At 36.9% G+C, this 17,577-nt stretch overlaps 4 protein-coding genes across 8 annotated transcripts; 1 reads left to right on the top strand and 3 right to left on the bottom strand.

Moving 5' to 3' along the window:
* Positions 1 to 1,983: 1,983 nt before the first annotated feature.
* LOC125223482 (transcription factor SRM1-like) lies at positions 1,984 to 7,442 on the bottom strand. Of its 4 annotated transcripts, none has more exons than XM_048126654.1 (4): positions 7,186 to 7,440; positions 3,905 to 6,215; positions 2,826 to 3,224; positions 1,984 to 2,471 (listed from the first exon to the last, which is right to left on the bottom strand). In XM_048126654.1, the coding sequence occupies exons 3-4, from the start codon at positions 3,176 to 3,178 to the stop codon at positions 2,348 to 2,350; spliced, it is 477 nt and encodes a 158-aa protein (XP_047982611.1). In that variant the 5' UTR covers positions 3,179 to 3,224; positions 3,905 to 6,215; positions 7,186 to 7,440; the 3' UTR covers positions 1,984 to 2,347. The 4 variants fall into 4 exon arrangements, with proteins under 4 accessions (XP_047982611.1, XP_047982612.1, XP_047982609.1 ...); XM_048126655.1 differs by having other exon boundaries at positions 3,905 to 4,623; XM_048126652.1 differs by lacking the exon at positions 3,905 to 6,215 and having other exon boundaries at positions 7,186 to 7,442.
* A 1,798-nt stretch (positions 7,443 to 9,240) lies between these two features.
* On the bottom strand, positions 9,241 to 11,765 carry LOC125223355 (GRAS family protein RAM1-like). The gene is made up of 3 exons (XM_048126471.1): positions 11,630 to 11,765; positions 11,031 to 11,147; positions 9,241 to 10,944 (listed from the first exon to the last, which is right to left on the bottom strand). Exons 2-3 carry the CDS (start codon positions 11,061 to 11,063, stop codon positions 9,445 to 9,447), a joined length of 1,533 nt encoding a protein of 510 aa, XP_047982428.1. The 5' UTR covers positions 11,064 to 11,147; positions 11,630 to 11,765; the 3' UTR covers positions 9,241 to 9,444.
* On the bottom strand, positions 11,234 to 15,335 carry LOC125223354 (pentatricopeptide repeat-containing protein At1g06140, mitochondrial-like). 2 transcript variants are annotated; one of them, XR_007176705.1, is made up of 3 exons: positions 13,289 to 15,335; positions 12,300 to 13,127; positions 11,234 to 12,211 (listed from the first exon to the last, which is right to left on the bottom strand). XR_007176705.1 is itself a non-coding variant. In XM_048126470.1 (2 exons), exon 1 carries the CDS (start codon positions 15,234 to 15,236, stop codon positions 13,338 to 13,340), a length of 1,899 nt encoding a protein of 632 aa, XP_047982427.1. In that variant the 5' UTR covers positions 15,237 to 15,335; the 3' UTR covers positions 11,234 to 13,127; positions 13,289 to 13,337. The 2 variants fall into 2 exon arrangements, 1 of the variants encoding a protein (XP_047982427.1); XM_048126470.1 differs by having other exon boundaries at positions 11,234 to 13,127.
* Positions 11,579 to 13,162, top strand: LOC125221061 (DELLA protein RGL1-like). Its single transcript, XM_048123190.1, has one exon. The coding sequence runs from the start codon at positions 11,579 to 11,581 to the stop codon at positions 13,160 to 13,162; it is 1,584 nt and encodes a 527-aa protein (XP_047979147.1).
* Positions 15,336 to 17,577: the final 2,242 nt, after the last annotated feature.

Raw genomic sequence — 17,577 nt, 5'->3', positions numbered from 1 at the left:
GAACAATCTCGAATGCCTTGTCCTCCTCCCTTGTCCAATCCAAAGATGTGCGTGCATCCTTTGATACAACATCATCCACCCCCATCGTCCAAAGACTTCATAGTGAAGTTTTAGATCTTGAACTGTTTTCCCAGGAACTGCCAATGCAATCTTACCCCACATATCAGCATCATTATAGTGGGTTGTGAGAGCAATCTCGAATGCCTTGTCCTCCTCCCTTGTCCAATCCAAAGATGTGCGTGCATCCTTTGATACAACATCATCCACCCCCATCGTCCAAAGACTTCATAGTGAAGTTTTAGATCTTGAACTGTTTTCCCAGGAACTGCCAATGCAATCTTACCCCACATATCAGCATCATTATAGTGGGTTGTGAGAGCAATCTCGAATGCCTTGTCCTCCTCCCTTGTCCAATCCAAAGATGTGCGTGCATCCTTTGATACAACATCATCCACCCCCATCGTCCAAAGACTTCATAGTGAAGTTTTAGATCTTGAACTGTTTTCCCAGGAACTGCCAATGCAATCTTACCCCACATATCAGCATCATTGTAGTGGGTTGTGAGAGCAATCTCGAATGCCTTGTCCTCCTCCCTTGTCCAATCCAAAGATGTGCGTGCATCCTTTGATACAACATCATCCACCCCCATCGTCCAAAGACTTCATAGTGAAGTTTTAGATCTTGAACTGTTTTCCCAGGAACTGCCAATGCAATCTTACCCCACATATCAGCATCATTATAGTGGGTTGTGAGAGCAATCTCGAATGTCTTGTCCAATCCAAAGATGTGCGTACATCCTTTGATACAACATCATCCACCCCCATCGTGCAGAAGCAGTTGAGTTGTCGGATGTCCGATCTGAATCCATTTTCATGGCAAACGTCTACAATGTTTTATCTTCTTTAATAAAGTTCATATGTTCGGTTATAAAACCTTCCCTATCTTCATATTCTTTTTTTTGTTTTTGTTTGCTCAGAGATTACACGTATGGTTGAAATAAATGTGAAGATGATAGTGTAAATTTAATGTGTAGATTACATTCATTATTCCATTTTCTATTGTGCAGTTTTGTATGTGCACAAAACTGCACTGTTTTTTTTTTTTTTTTTTTTTATAACCTTATTTCTACATGCACCAATATTGTGCGATGACTGCACTATTTCATCATCATTTTTTTTATTTCCTCTTGTTGGATTAATAAAAATAGTTGTTCTAGGTTGTGTGTTGTTTAACATTTTCACAATTTTAGTGTTCATATAACTAAAGATTATTATTAAAGATATTTGTATGTGCACTCAAATTGTGTTGGATTTTATTCATATTCCTTTATATGAGAAAGATTTGGTAAGAAAAAATTCATGATTCTAACTACAATAATGATTAATGAAACTCTATTTATAAATTAAAAGAAATATTGTATAAAATAAAAATAAAAAACAAGATATCACAATGAGCTCTAGTTATACAAATTTGACAAAACTAAGATGCTTATTTGTTTACATAAATATGTGTGTCATAAATATGTGTGGAAAAATGTGTTGACTTTTACTAAAAAGGGAAATGACTCTATTATTATGGATCGTACTAAAATGGCAAAACTCAATTACTATGGAACGGAGGGAGTAAAATTTAATAGGGAATTTGAATAGAACAAATCATCATTTTAGTGCACATAAAAATAAGTTTAATAAGAAAGTGGTTATGGATAATGAGAACATTAAAATAATTAATAGTATAATGGGATTGTACATAAACTCTATAACAATTCCATTAATGAGTTTAATGGAATTGAAAAAAAATGAAAGTGTTATTTTCGTGCACAGTAGCAGGTGTTGTGGACTCCGCATTCCCTCATTATTAAAAGAGAAATGGGATAATGAATGTCATCTACACATTATATTTATTCTAACAAACCTCATTAAAAGAGCTATGAGATAATGAATGCCATCTCCATATTAACAAACCTCACCAAAAAAACAAATGGAATAATGAATATCATCTATAGATTCATACTGTAGCTAATGCAAATATTTGAGATATTGCAAAAAAATCCTTTGTTATTTATGTAATTATTGATAAGAAAATGACAACAGACCTTGACAAAGATGATGCTGGAGGAAGAATCGATTTCTGGAGAAGAACCACCTACTCATCTATACATATATGAAGACTAATACTGTCGAGATCTTCATGCGCTGCACAACTGCTTCATCCCAGCGTATCTTCCTCCAAATCCTCCCTTTCGGTTGACACTGTATCTCCCTCCATTTCCTCCAAATTGCTTGGCCAGAAGTAACTACTTCCCCATTCCCATGCCTATACACTCTCACACTTCCTGACAAGCTTTTTAATCCAGAAAATGAGGGAACAAAGAGAGATCCACATCATCCAAAATATCGGTAGTAGCACCGATATCATATTGACCATCAACAAATAGGTCAATATCTTGCCCTGCTGCACCTCTGCTATTCCTAACAATTCCATATGAACAAGCACAGAATTTGTGGTCAGTTCTTTAGTGTGAACCTGTTTCAAATGCTTCTAAAATACGCATTGGCATTTCAGTTTTTATCAGAAGCAAATTGTAACTTTATAAGTGAAGATGCAGAACATGATTATATGAAGCCAGGACTTGGCTATGATAAATGCCTTTTGACAGGCAATGCCTTTCAAGTTTCAACAGGCGTGACATTGAGAAAAATTGTACAGTCTCGTCTCAATATATATAGTGGATATTAGGCACATCAACAGTATAAAGCATTTAGCGATCTTTGCAAAAATAAAATATTTCTTCATGCAAGTAAGATGCGCTAAGCGCTTTTTACCTGTGCTCCTCTTCTGTCCAATGAGCCCCTCGTTGCACTTTCTCTGACTCCAACTTCTTCTCTTCTAGAACATCGCCTTTGGTCGGATAAATGGACAGAGGCATCTTCCCAGACTCAACAGCCAACACACTTAAGGCTTCATAGTGAAGTTTTAGATCTTGAACAGTTTTCCCAGGAACTGCCAATGCGATCTTACCCCACATATCAGCATCATTATAGTGGGTTGTGAGAGCAATCACGAATGCCTTGTCCTCCTCCCTTGTCCAATCCAAAAATGTGCGTGCATCCTTTGATGCAGCATCATCCACCCTCATCGTGCAGAAGCAGTCATCGGATGTCCGAACTGAATCCATTTTTGAGGCAACTGGGAAAGCTTGACTGAGAACAGAGAATGATGACCTGTAAATTTTGAACACATCAAATTTTATTGAGAAAACTAGCTTCAAATACATCTCATCTTGCTTAGTACCTCAAATATTCAAGAACTAAAATATGTGTGCACTATAGATGTATGGCTTTGTTACACATACATGCAAAACAAAATATGTACAGATGTGAAAATATGACAGCTTGTAAAATAAAAATACTTAGAATAGTACTTAGAATGACATAAGCGATTACTCAAACAGGGTAAAACTTAAAAAAATTTCAACTGTTTCTCATCAAAACTAATTGTGAACACGAGTAAAAATATAGGAATTTTGCATCCAATATTACCATTAAAGGACTGATCCTTTAATTTTTTATTCGGAAATATACAAGCATACAATTGAAGAATCCAAAAATATAATTTGGGGAAAAGAAAACAGTCCCACACTCGCATCTGCGACACAATTTAATGTGAACTCCATTGACTCGGACAATTATTTCACAAACAACATCAACATACCAGATCTTCATTCCCTTCTATGGAATTCAACATTTAGTCATTTCAAACATATAATCTATCATTAACTACACAACGGAGAAACTAAACCATTAATTAAGTTTATACCTTCATGAAAATATATAAAAAAGATGCAATTTTTCTTCATTTGTGTATAGCTATGTAATTAAAATTCTTTAAACGATAGATCTACCTTCAAGGAAATATTTCTTGGCGAAGACTGCACAAAAAAGGAAAACTCTGGCCTCCAAATCCTTAGAAGTTATGCTTATTCTCTGAGAAATTTCCACCCTCTAGATTTACAGTTAAATTTACTCTGAAGAAGAATAGACAATGGACTAACCTGTGCTTCTTATATAGGCGCTGGGCATACAAGCTAGTGCGCGTGCGTTACAAAATGAAAAGATCCCACTGTCATTTTTGTCCTGTGTGTATTGCTTAGCAGCCAACCTGGCTCTCTTAATCTTTTTGTTACATGGAGTAAAGTTGATTGGAACGATCCCACCTGGCTTTCTTAATCTTTTTGTTTTGTAATAATCATTTACAATTACAGTTGATTTACTAAAAGATACGCACTTGTTCACACGTATATGATTGTAGGGTCAGTGATTGTGAGTGTAGGTGCCATAAAGGTCTTGTGACGTGTGAGGATAGGTGTTACATATGCAAGCATCTGAGCAAGCGTTATAAGTAAGGTGTGATTAATGCTATTTTCCACTATTCGATTTCGGAATAAGTTTACATGTGTAGCTGCTCAGAAGCCACTTGGCCACCTTTGTAATCTACTATTTTCTTATTATTGTATTCGTGTAATTAACTTATCGCATACGTGTATTTGATTAAAGAATATAAAAATTACCTTTGATACCAAATACCAGTTATTAGTTGGATAATCTACTGCAAGCAGAACGTCTGAGAAAATATTAGAAAATAATACGGATTACATTATTTTAGAGTCAACTAATAGGACTACTCATGAATGAGGCAGAGTACTTTCACACGAAACAATTATAAGCCATAGCAATCTTGAACAATGAGAAGAAGTCACCTTACTAATTCTAAACATATTAGATTAAGCAACAACATACATCACAAATTTATAATGTATGTAGCTGATTAAAATATAGATGTATTTAATTGCTTTGATAATCAATGATTTGGGCCAGCTTCAGCCCATTGTTGAATCCGTTACATTTTCTATGACACTATCATTAACTACAGAACAGATTAAGATTGTTGAGCGCACAGTATTCTAACCCAACAGATTTATATTCTCTCAGTTCCATCCGAACCCTTTTTTCATGGCACCATGGGCCAATATGGAAGTAATTTTGTAAATGTGAAAAGAAACATATTTTGACAAAATAGAATCTGTGTGCTGGTTCATTTTTTTTTTCTTTTCCTATGTTTTATTTTATATACCAAGTTGTGGTGTACCATTTTTCTACCACTACTAACCTTTTCAACTTTTCTTCAATATTTCATATGATAAGTATTTTGTTTTTTGGTTTTATAAATAATTTATAATTAGGGTTTATTATATATTGTAATTAGTGTTTTATAAATATTTTTTATTTTTATATTTTCATTTTCTAGATAATCATCTATAATTGGTGTTACTTATAGTGATTTAGTTTCTAATAATATTTATAAATAACAATTATGTGAATAATTATATTTATTTTGTAGATACATACAAAAAAGAGAAACAGGCTCGAGCATAAGAGGATGCAAGATTTGGTTTATGTGAATATAACAAAAAATTGCATGATAGGAACAAGCTTAGTGCAACCGATGGATTTGATCCTATTATTCTCGATGATATTGATGAGTGCAATGAGCGGCTTGTTGGGGAGTTGGATGATGATGATGATGATATTGATGGTGGTAATCATTTGGTTCATGATGATGATGATACACTTGATTGGAACATGGTGTATAAGGCTTCGGGTGTTGGAGAGCCTAGGACATATACTAGGTCAAAGAAGAGGATAGAACCTTCTACATCTAGTTCAAGTTGTCTTAGAGTTTCTAAGAAAAAGGAACAAATCATACCTAGAAAAGGGAAAGGAAAAAGGTTTGAGCTTGTAGATGAAGAATTGGAAGAGGAAGAATTTGAGGATAGTGTAAGTGGAGATTAAGAGGATGAAGCAATGGAGGATGAAGATGAAATGGATGAAGATGATAGTGATGATGATGAGCTTGAAGACTATGTTGAGCTTGATGATTGATGTCTATTGAGCTTCTTATGGTTTTATGTTTTGTTGAACACTTTACTAAAATCTTTAATTACTAGACTTTTATATAATTGCTTTCTATTTTATGCTTTATTACATATTTTTAGAGTTTTTAATGTTATATTTTTATTATTTTCTGATTTTTTGAATTATATATGAATATATAAGTATTATTTTATATATTTAATTAATGACCGCGATATCCCGCCATACCGATACGCTATATCCCTGTGGCATTTTTCGGGCGAACCGCCATGGACCGCCATACTGCTTTGACAACATTGGTTATAGATGATTATTACAATTAGTTTTTCATTCTCAACTGATTGTAAAATTTATATTCTTGAGTGTAGTTCCCAATCAAAACAGAGGTACAGATTATTTGTTCTCCAAAAACACAAGGTATGGGATGGAATCCATAATTTCAAAAAATCTATATTTAATCAAGAAAAAAATATCTACACCTATATATGAACTTTGAACAATATCCCCCAAAATGAATTTGTTTGTGTTCGCTACTTTTAGAATACACTAGACCAAAAAAAAAAGATTTCACATTATGTTCCCCAAAGATCGTGATAAGAATCCATGATTGTTCTGGTTTTCTATCTACACTTGGAAGTTTTATATTTGTTCGAGTAACAAGCCTCACAAGCATCTTAATCATCTTGTTTAAAAGTTACCTGTAACATATTTCTCTTACTTATTTTACGTCAAACTCTTCTACTACTAAAACTACGACCACACAAAAAATCCGACATAAACAGCAGTAATTATGTGTTCCTTGGCAGCTGAAAATAGGCACTAACACACTCCCTACATGTTAAAGATCATCATATTTTACAGTTATTCAAACCCTTACTGAGCTAAGACAATAACAAAGAACAAGTAATCAAATCAAACTCATCCACATTCGAAAAAACATACTATGAGATATTAAAATAGCAAGTCGACCTAAAAATTTAACACAACAAGGGACCAACAATCCAAGTTAATCAAACTCATCCACATTCCAAAAACATATGAGATAGTATTAAAATAGCAATTCAACATAAGAAATTAACACAATCCATGTTAAAATCGACATTTATAAGAGCTCATTGCACACAGCATGAGGAGAAATCAAGAGCAGGACATAGGCATTATTAACACAATCGTCATTCAGGCATTCCGTCGAACAGATAGAGAGCATGGAGAAGCAGCATTAAAAAAATTAAGTTGGATAGAATTTGTTCACCTGTATGCAATAGATGTAGCCATCAAATTTCCGGAGACGGAGGGGTTTCTGTATCTTCCCCCGGCGAAAATACCGCCGGAAATCGGACGTGTTTCCAGCCGTTGGATGCAAAAGGATCGGCATTGGAATCACTAACAAAACTAACTGGGTTTTCAATCAAACAATGGAGCTTAAGTTTGCAATGAATCCAACATTGAGCTTGTGTTGATTTTCCTTTTCCAGATCTCTACTGATTTTATCAATTTTATTTTAAACTTTGAAACAGTTTATGTCAATATTTGTAATTGTTTAAAAAAAATTAAAAAAACTAAAGTCACTTTACAAAAAAATAAAAAAAAAACTAAAGAGAAATATTAGTATATTTTATATTTAATTTATCTCACTATAGAATTTTTTTTATACGTCATGTTAAAATGTCCAAGCCTAGTTCCAACTAAGTTGAATTTCATTTCTTTTTTTATTGTCCAACTAAGTTGAATCAGTTCATTTTTTTTCAAAAAACACAACATTATTCCATCACCTAATTTACTCTTTCTTTATTTTTACTAGTACTTTATTTCTCTCACCTACTTTTCAACAAAAATTTTTAATCTTTATGCCTAAAAGTTGCCTAACTTAGTTGGAACAAATGGAGTCCTAACATCGACCAATCCTACACCATTAGATCTTAAAATGAGTGTACGACATTAAAGCTCATGAATTTCCCATTGAAGATGATGAAAACACTTTTATCTCTACTTTATTCCTTCTTTCTTACTTTATTCTCTACACAACACACAAAATCTAAGTTGCATTAACTCTCGTGTCGTCCAAGAAAGGGGTCATCTTCATTGAGACGGAGGGATTAGTAGATAAATAAAAGGGAAAATAGTCAATCTGTTATTACATAATAATTTTAACGATTTTTTATATCAACATAAAGTATTACAAATATCAAGACACTAAAATACCTGAAAATATCAACACAATTTTATTGATATTGTACATGCATTATATTGAATTTTTTTTACGCATATATTGATATAAAATCTATTTATCAACACATAAGGAAATTGAAATAAAAATTATAAAATTTCTTGATCCGATCATTCGTCTGAACATATGTAATTGACATCTAGTTAGAATCCTTATAAAATTACCTTTAATTTCATATATTTTTTTTAAAAAAAAACAACGAAATTGATAGTCATGTAAATTTACAGTTTTAATATGATTTTGATCATAGAGAAAGTGTTAGTTTTACTAACCACATATAAAAATTGAGATTAATACATTTTAAGTTTATTTCATAATTTTTTTAATTTAAAATGTAAGGCATTATTTCAATAACTTGATCTCATAATCTAATGGCTAAGATTTGATCTTAATTTGGCATGGTTAATTACTCCCTTCGTCCTATACAGGGGCGGAGCCAAGAATTAAAATGAGGAGGGGCAAAAATTATGTATAGCAAAAAATTGAATAATTGAGAAGGGGCATTTAAGAAGAAATTCCAACAAACATGCAAATTTGAAGAAATATTAGTACATGTACAAATTTTAGAGGAGGGGCAAATGCCCCACCAAAGGTCCATGTGGCTACGCCCCTGGTCCTATAATGGATGTCACACTTTTCTATTTAGTTTGTCCCACAAAAGATGTCATATTTTTATTTTAAAAAAAATTCTCTTTTACATTAATATAAAAATTACATTTTTCTCTCCATTTAACACACAAAATAAAACTTCCTAAAATGTGTCATCCACAAGTGTGACTTCTTTTATGGGACGGAGGAAATAGTTAGCAATTGATCACAACCTTCGAAAAATTAAAATGTGAGTGAGAATGAGTTAGTGGAATATGAGATCCACTATCATAAAGGTGACAAATTTTTAAGTACGGATGAAAATGAAAAGTGACAAATTTTTAGAAAAGGAGTAGTATTTATCTATAAAAATTTCTTTTGTATCCTACATTTAAATTAAATATCTATGCATCGCACATGTGTGACACTAATGTAACGACACCCAACTTCAAGGAAATAGAAAGCTGAGAAAAAATGTTATACCATCACCAATAACTTAACAAGAGACTTAGACCAACATAATATATTCAAATACATCTTTGATATAGTTATTCACAGTCAATCTCTATGACTCTATGATCAAATATTTTGCAAACTTGCAGTAGTAGATTTCATAATAACACATATAACACCTCCCATTTATGCACCAAGAACAACCCTATACAGATTCAAATCAAACCACAGAAATAAACCAAACTAAATTCTATACTTGTGAAATCTCCACGCAGACAGAGAACATATAGCAGTCCCTTTCCACTGAACAATAAGGCTCTTCCCATTCAACTCAAGTGTGCAAGAATCGCCACAATCGAACATTTTAAGGCTCAATCTCGCATGATCAAGTGCCGATGAGCTCAACTCCTTCTCCATCATCCCAAACTTTGTAAAAAAGGCCCTCCAAACATCAATCCCCACAATCCTAGATCTCCTCTCCTCCCCCTCAGCTCCCACGGTTGTTCTCAACGAGGGGCCAAACAGATTTGACTCCACAAACTCTCTCTCCACAGCAACATTCTTCAAACAATCCTCCACACAATCAAAGTAGGCGCCATAGTAGAAAAGGGCCTCAACAAACCGGTTCACAAACACAGGTGAGTTCACATTCCCCTCAGGTTCACACACTATCATTACACATGGATTTGTGTTCTTGATGAATCTCATGAGAGATTCCAGCTGGTTTGGCCTCACAATCATGAACTTCAACGCGTTTGATGCATAAACCACTGTTTTCTCGTCAGAATCACGCCTTTTTTGGAGTTTTAACATGTCGTCAAGCTTGATTAAGTGGAAGGAGAAGCTCAAGTTCAAGGAGTTAGCCAGAGTTCTGAGATTAACGCCTGCAGCCTCCGCGAGCATGAGGCCAGAGCTCAGCACCACAGTGGTTATCTTGTAATGCTTCAAAGGGGATTCATTTTTAGATGCTAGAGCTTGCATCAGGATCACGTGGTGGAGCCCACAACGCATGTCAAGATCAATGATGTGGACTTTTTTGGAAGAGGAGACATGACCAATGAGCTCTTGAACCCCAGCAAATTGAGTTACTTGAATTGGAGGCACTTTCTGGTGAAACGCTGCTAATCCTGACACTGAGGCCACAGGATTCATTTCCCTGGTCTTGGTTTCTTCGTTGAATCGTCCTGTTTCTCGAGCAATCTTGTCAAGGAGAGCCTCGGAGAAATAGTAAACAAGTCGCCTTATCACATTTGATTGGCTAAAACTAAAGTTATGGCAGAGTGAAAGAAGCTTCCCTGCTGCAACATATTGCTGATTGCTCACTTTCTCAGCAGAGGACAGAAGATCCTGCAGCAGTTGGAGGTCTGCAACGTGGTCTGAGGTGATGCCTGTGAAGGCACTGGCATAGGGGTGGCTGAGGGCAGAGAGCTCACCTCTGGCATTTGTGTTGGACTTGATGAAGTTTATTGCAGCCAGCTCGATTATGTCATTGGTTGACAATGGTGAGGGAGAAGGCACGTTTTGTGCCCCCAAGCAATGAAGACTTTTGCCACCTGGTTTGCTCATCTTGCTAGTGTAGTTGTTCCTCAGAATCTCGAGAGATGCAGAGGGGAAAAAAGCATATGATTTTTCTTCATTTTGTTGTGACTTTGGAGGAGAAACAATGTCAAGAGGTAGATCATTTAGGCCACCCCTGTTTGATAGAAATCTAACTTCTTCGTAGTCTGGAGAAGCCTTGTATTCCTGAGGAACTCCAAGGTCAGGAAAACACGAAATGGCTTCAAGAGTCCTCACAAAATAAAAGAAAATGAACTTTGCTTGTTTATTACCTGAAAGGTGCAAAACTGATCTCCAGTTGACATTGCTGCAAATGATGTATTGAGAAGTTCTTGGTTTATTTTTATGTATAGTGTTTTACATCAACAGAAGTGACGAAAACACAGTCTCTGAAAACAGAAGTGAAAAAAGAGGTTGATGTTTACAAAGGATACAGGCGGTAGATAACTACTAAGACAATGAGCAAACATCAAGAAAAGTTTAAACAGTTTAATCTTGTCTCATTTGGCCAACCTAAGACAATATAGATTTGATTTAGTGCTATAGATGGATGTTACCATAAAGACATAGAAGAAAAGACATGTCAGTCGGCTTGTATGACAAGAAGATCAGTCCAAAACAATAATAAAAATAAATTATTGCATTGTTAGTGAACGTACATCCATCTTGTTAGTGTCTCAAGTTGGGCAAAATGACTATTCTATTAACACAGCTGGAAGGTAATTGGAACATATTTTTGTCTTATAAAAAGAGAATACTGTGCAATCCCCAAAACAGTTCAAATATCTCAAACAAACTCTGACTTTCTTCAAGCAACAAAATGTCCAGTTCTAGCAAGGCTTTTGAGAGAGAAAATCATGTGCAAACTTACTCATTTCAAGGAGACGAGAGCATTTGTGAGTCTGACCTGCTCTTTCACGAAGAGCTACCGACTCATTTTCCCGCTCTTGATGATCTGTATCTTGATAAAGCTTTTCTGTCATTTCAAGCTTGTTCCAGCAACGAGCCTCGAGATTGGCAGCCAAGCCAAGAGGAGAAAAGGCCATATGCATTTCCCTCTGCAGCCATGGAGATCCTGAGACGCTGCAGAAGCAGAGCTGGTGCAGAAGATGGAGGATCACAGAGAGACAGGGCGAAGGGCAAAAGCCAACGGGCACCCCCTCCAACGTTGTCGGTCATTCAGCTGATTGAGCTGGCAATGAGAAGTTTCACCCATTCCGATTCCAAAACAGGAAAGGATTTCCATCACTCTGCTGTCATTTATCCGAATAGAGCCACCTTCTCCAGAAGCAAGTCTGAGGATATTCGGCTCGTGCAGGACCTCCTGTCGTGTGCTCAGGCAGTGTCCAATCATAACAACGATTGTGCTAGTGAGTTTCTAAAAGAGTTCAGCAAGCTGAGCTCCGGCTCGACCAATGTGATGCAGCGTCTGGTCTACTATTTCGCTGAATCTCTACGTGACAGGATATTACAAGTGAATACAAGGCCATTAGAATTAATACCTCCGATCTCGGACACAGCTGCCTTGATCGAAAAATTACCTTTCAACCAGGTTATGCAGTTCGCCGGTGTTCAGACAATGTTAGATCACATATCATCATGTGCCAGGGTGCACGTTGTCGATCTTGGCCTCTATGGCGGCCTCAGACATGCTGTTTTAATGCAAGCTCTAGCTACTAGGTCTGGATGTCCCATCCAACATCTCAAGATTACTGCTGTAGCAGCTCAGACGCATGTTCAGGTCGAGGAGGAGGTAGTGGGAGTTCGCCTCCAAAACTTGGCCAAGTCCTTGAATATGAGCTTTTCTTTCCATGTCATAACATCCGAGGACATCCTGGATCTTAATCAGAGCATTCTTCGCCCAGATCCTGAAGAAACAGTCATCGTCCAAGCAGCGCACATCTTGAGGTTTATGATTCCAAAGCTTGAAATCTTGATGTTAGCCGTACGAAGCCTCAACCCACATGTGATGATCATCATTGAAGTCGAAGCCAATGTTGATTCTAAGGTTTTTGTCAACCGCTTCGCTGAGGCTCTCCTTTTCTTTGGGGCTGGTTTTGACTACTTGGAGCACTGTCTTAAGGATGATCTTGCAGCGAGAAACTACGCCGAATCCGTGCTCTTTAGCCCTTCGATAAGACATGTCGTTGCGGCCGAGGAAGAGGAGAGGAAGTTCAGAATGGTAGGCATCAATTTCTGGAGGGGGGTTTTTGTTAGGTTTGGCATGACGGAGACGGAGCTGAGCAAACTAGCGCTCAATCATGCTAATTCCGTTCTCAACATGTTCGACTGCCGTGGTTGTTGCAGACTTGGCCTAGATGGAAACAGCCTCATTGTTGGATGGAAGGGTACACCAATATTTTCACTATCTGCATGGAAGTTTCAGAAGATAGGATCAATGTGAAAGTTCAACAAATTGGCTTATGTTTCTATCATCATTTTCTCATTTTTGAGTTTAAAGATAATGGCTAATTACAACATGCAAATATTTAAAAAACTAGTAGTCGAATACAAGAATCAGAATTAGAACCTGAAAGATTTCTGAGGCGTTGGCATAAGAGTGAGCATCATCCAAGCTATTATACCTCCGTCAAATGCAGAAAATCAAGATTGTAACAACTTAGCTTCATAGACAAAACTAGTTCATCTAGCATCGCATAAAGTGAGGTTGAGCACGGATGCGACTTATCAGCAACGACAAAGCTATGAGCTGTTCCATTCATGCTGATCCAGCTACACCCGGGAACTTTTCTCAACCCTCTTTTCCTCATAACTTGCCTAACTTCTGCCACAACGTCCCACCTCTTTGAAGAAGCGTATAAATTGGAAAGTGAGATATAATTCGAGGAATTGTCTGGCTCCATCATGATGAGAGACGTGTATGCCAATTCCTGCATCTCAGAGTTTCCATGAAGTGCAGAAGCACTCAAAAGAGCGCCCCAAATGCTAGGGCTCGGCTCAACATTCATGTTCTTGATGAAATCTAGTGCTTCATCAAGCTGCCCCGATTTACCAAGCATATCAACCATACAAGCACAGATTTCAACTGAAGGTATGATCTTGCATTTAGCCACAACATAATCATATATTCTTAGCCCATCATGTATCAAACCTGATTTTGAGCAAGCAGAAAGAACTCCAACAACCAGTGATGTGTCAGGTTTTATTAATCCATTTTGAAGCATCCTATCAAACAAAGTGACTGAGTTTCCACCTTGGCCGTGTAAGCCGTATCCACAAATCATTGAGCACCAAGAAATTGCATCCTTTTGAGTGCATTCGTGTTCGAATACTTTACTTGCATAACTCAAACTCCCACATTTGGAATACATGTCAATCAAGGCGTTGCAGAGAGAGAGGTCGTGATTCACACCCCTCCTAACTGCAAAGCCATGGATTTGCTTCCCACCAATCAAACCAGCAATCGAGCTACAAGCGGGCAATATAGCAACAAGCGACACCTTGTTTGGGCCATTGCCGCCCTCTCCGCACTGCATACCGCGGAAAAGAAGCAAAGCATCATCAAATTTCCTACAATTTGCATAGCCATTAATCATTGCAGTCCAAGCATAGACGTTCCTCCACTCCATTCTATCGAAAACTCTTCTTCCCAAATCAACCCCACCATTCTTCGAGTACATATCAATCAAACCACACCCAATATGAACACAACTCGAATCCAACCCGTTCCGAACAATATAGCAATGCAGCTCCCTCCCATGACCACCTTCTTCACCACACAACGAAAGAAGCGTGGAGACTGTAAACGCATCAAATCTAAACCCTTGGCTCTGCATGTCCCTCACAATATCCCAGATTCCCAATCCACATAGAGAGCTACTCCGACCGCCCTTCGAGTAACCTGAAATCAACGCATTCCACGAAGACACATTCCTTAGAGGCATTTCGTCGAACACTTTAAAGGCATCACCAAAACACCCAAATTTCTCATACATAGACATCAAAGAATTCCCCACCACAGTATCAAAAACCAAGGCACTCTTCAAGCTCCTCGAATGCACCATTTTCCCCACCAAAACATCACCAAATTCCCCAGCATTTTTTAAAATAACAGAGAAAGTGAAGTCATCCACCGCGGCCAAATCAAAGCCCCGGCACATTTCCCTGAAAAGACACAAACTTTCTTCAAACATCCGGTTTTTCCCATACCCGCTGAGCAGAGTATTGCAGAGATGCGTGTTCTTGAAAAAGAGCGAGTCAAAAACGGATTGGGCCTCAAAAGGGCGGCGGAATTGGCAGTAGGAGAAGATGAGCTTCTGAGCGATGAGGGAATGCTGCGTAAGGCCCAATTGGTGAGCTCTGGCGTGGGACTGAGAGGTGAGTTTGTGCGATTGGGTGTCGATTGAGAGGTCAAGCAATTTAAGGAGAGAGAGTGAGGGGTCAATTTGGGCGGAGGTAGTGTGCAAGAGTGAATTGCTGTGAGACGATCTGAAACAAGCTCTCAGCGCTGGCATCATAGAGGCATAGAGCTGTTGATGATATGAATTGGAGCAAAGAAGAACGTTTTCTCTGTTATTTAAAAGTTGCAGGCGGCTACGAGATGACAAATTCCTTGAATCAATCATACGGATTGTAGACTTAACTAAAATCTAGGCCTGCAGAGATGTCAATCGCGGGAGTTTAAAGCATCCCGCTTCACGCTTTAGCAACAGTATTGACGTGGGTCCGGATCCATATTTATTTATTTTTTACCCTCTCTTCTTCCACAACAGCATAACATTCACATCCATACTTGCAAGTAGGGATGTCAATGTAACTCGCAATTCATGGACGGCCAATAGCCCACCAAATTTATAGGGTTAGAGCTGAAAATTTCTAATCCGATAAAATTACAGTCCGATTAATTTAGGACCAGACCCGAAAATCCTGTGGACTGGCCTAAAAACCCGATAAAATTTCAATCGTTCTATTTATTTGACTCTAATTTGACACTTCATTTGTTATTTTATAAAATGAATACTAAAAAAATAACTTTCAACTTTGTACATTAAATATATAAACTATATATAAAATTTTTATTAACATAATAATTGATAAATAAATTAGAATCTTCAAATTCACTAAAAAGTATATTTAAATTTTAAAAACATGCTTTAAAATTTCTTGATGTTTATATTTTATTTTGCATAAATCTCAAATATTAGTATTTGATCATTTTTTTGTTTGAGTTTAAGCATATATCTCAAATTTATCATAATTAAATATTTTACTTTTTATAAATATAACTAATTATCACCATTATTTATTGGATTGATCGCGTGTTACTTTTATCGGTAGCAACTCGATTAACCGGCTGGGCTAGGCCGAAACCCAAGCTTTTAGGGTTAGGGTTGAACTTTTATAACCCGAAAAAATCACAGCTTGATTAGCCCACATCCGATTGACCCGCAACCCGAATAGGATTGGCCCGAAACCCGGTGGGCTGGCCCGATTGATATCCCTACATGCAAGAGCATGCTTTCCACCCTCCTATTATTCAATTTAAATACTTCAATTACTAAAAACATTTTCACAATATTAAAATACATTAAAAATACCCGAACTACTATTAAAAATTAAATCCTAAAAAATAAAAATTACATAATTAAATCATAAAAAATAAAAATTACATACTTAAAATCGTAAAAAATAAAAATTACATAATTAAAATCCTACAAATTAAAAATTACATAATTAAATCCTAAAAAATACATCAGTGGAAATTTAAAAGAAGACTAGTCCGATGATGATATTTCCAATTGTTGTCGGAGAGCTTGTATCATTACAATATGTGAACCAAGTTGATTGGGTCTAATTCAAGTCCTATCGGTCATATTGGATTGAGCCAAAAGGGCCCACAACGTGGTGGTGGGGGGTGGAGGTGGCACAAAGGGACCGCGAGCCGGCAGTGCGGCCGGGGTCGTGGCACGACGACGGTTGGCCGTTGCCTGTTTCCTTCCATGCGCCGGCGTTGGGAACCACTAGTGCAAACGTCGGGGCAATCCAAGTGAGCTCTGGCAAACTGGCTTGGCACCTCGTCCTCGTCGGCATCGGATAGAGTCATCGTCCTCGACCGTTTGCCGGAGGAGCTGGAGGAAGATCGGACGCCTCCCTTATACTTCGGATGATGACGCACCTCCTGCTAGGGATGTCAATGTAGACCGCAACCCGTGGGCTGGCCCGAATAGCCCGTCAAAATTGTAAGGTTAGGGCTGAAAATTCCTGGCCCGATAAAATTAAAACCCGATTAGCCCACACCCGATTAACCTGCGACCCGTTAGGGCCAGACCCGAAAATCCGATGGACTGGCCTGAAAACCCGATAAAGTTTCTATTATTCTATTTTTTTAATTCTAATTCGACACTTCATTGATTAATTTTAGAGTAAAGATAACCAAAAAAAATAACTTTCAATTTTATACTTAAATATAAAAATTATATATTGAATTTTTATTAATATAATAGTTAATAAATAATTAAAACTTCAAATTCACTTTAAAAAATATTTAAATTCCTAAAATACGCAATTAAATATCACGAAATATCTCAAAAAAATAGTATTTGATCATATTTAAGATTGAGTTTGAGCATATATCTCAAATTTATTATAATTAAATATTTTATACTTTATGACTATAACTAATTTTCATCATTATTTATTGGATTGATCGCATGTTAATCTTATCGGTAGTACCCGAAACCTGAGCTTTTAGGGTTAGGGTTGGACTTTTATAACCAGAAAAAAATCACAACCCGATTATCCCACTCCGATTAACCCGCAACCCGATGGACCGGCCTGAAACCCGATGGGTCGGCCCGA

The sequence above is a fragment of the Salvia hispanica genome, chromosome 4 (genome assembly GCF_023119035.1).
Source record: "Salvia hispanica cultivar TCC Black 2014 chromosome 4, UniMelb_Shisp_WGS_1.0, whole genome shotgun sequence".
In the NCBI taxonomy this organism is placed as follows: domain Eukaryota; kingdom Viridiplantae; phylum Streptophyta; class Magnoliopsida; order Lamiales; family Lamiaceae; genus Salvia; species Salvia hispanica.
The sequence above is the reverse complement of the archived record's forward strand: the minus strand, read 5'-3'. Positions and strand labels throughout refer to the sequence as shown.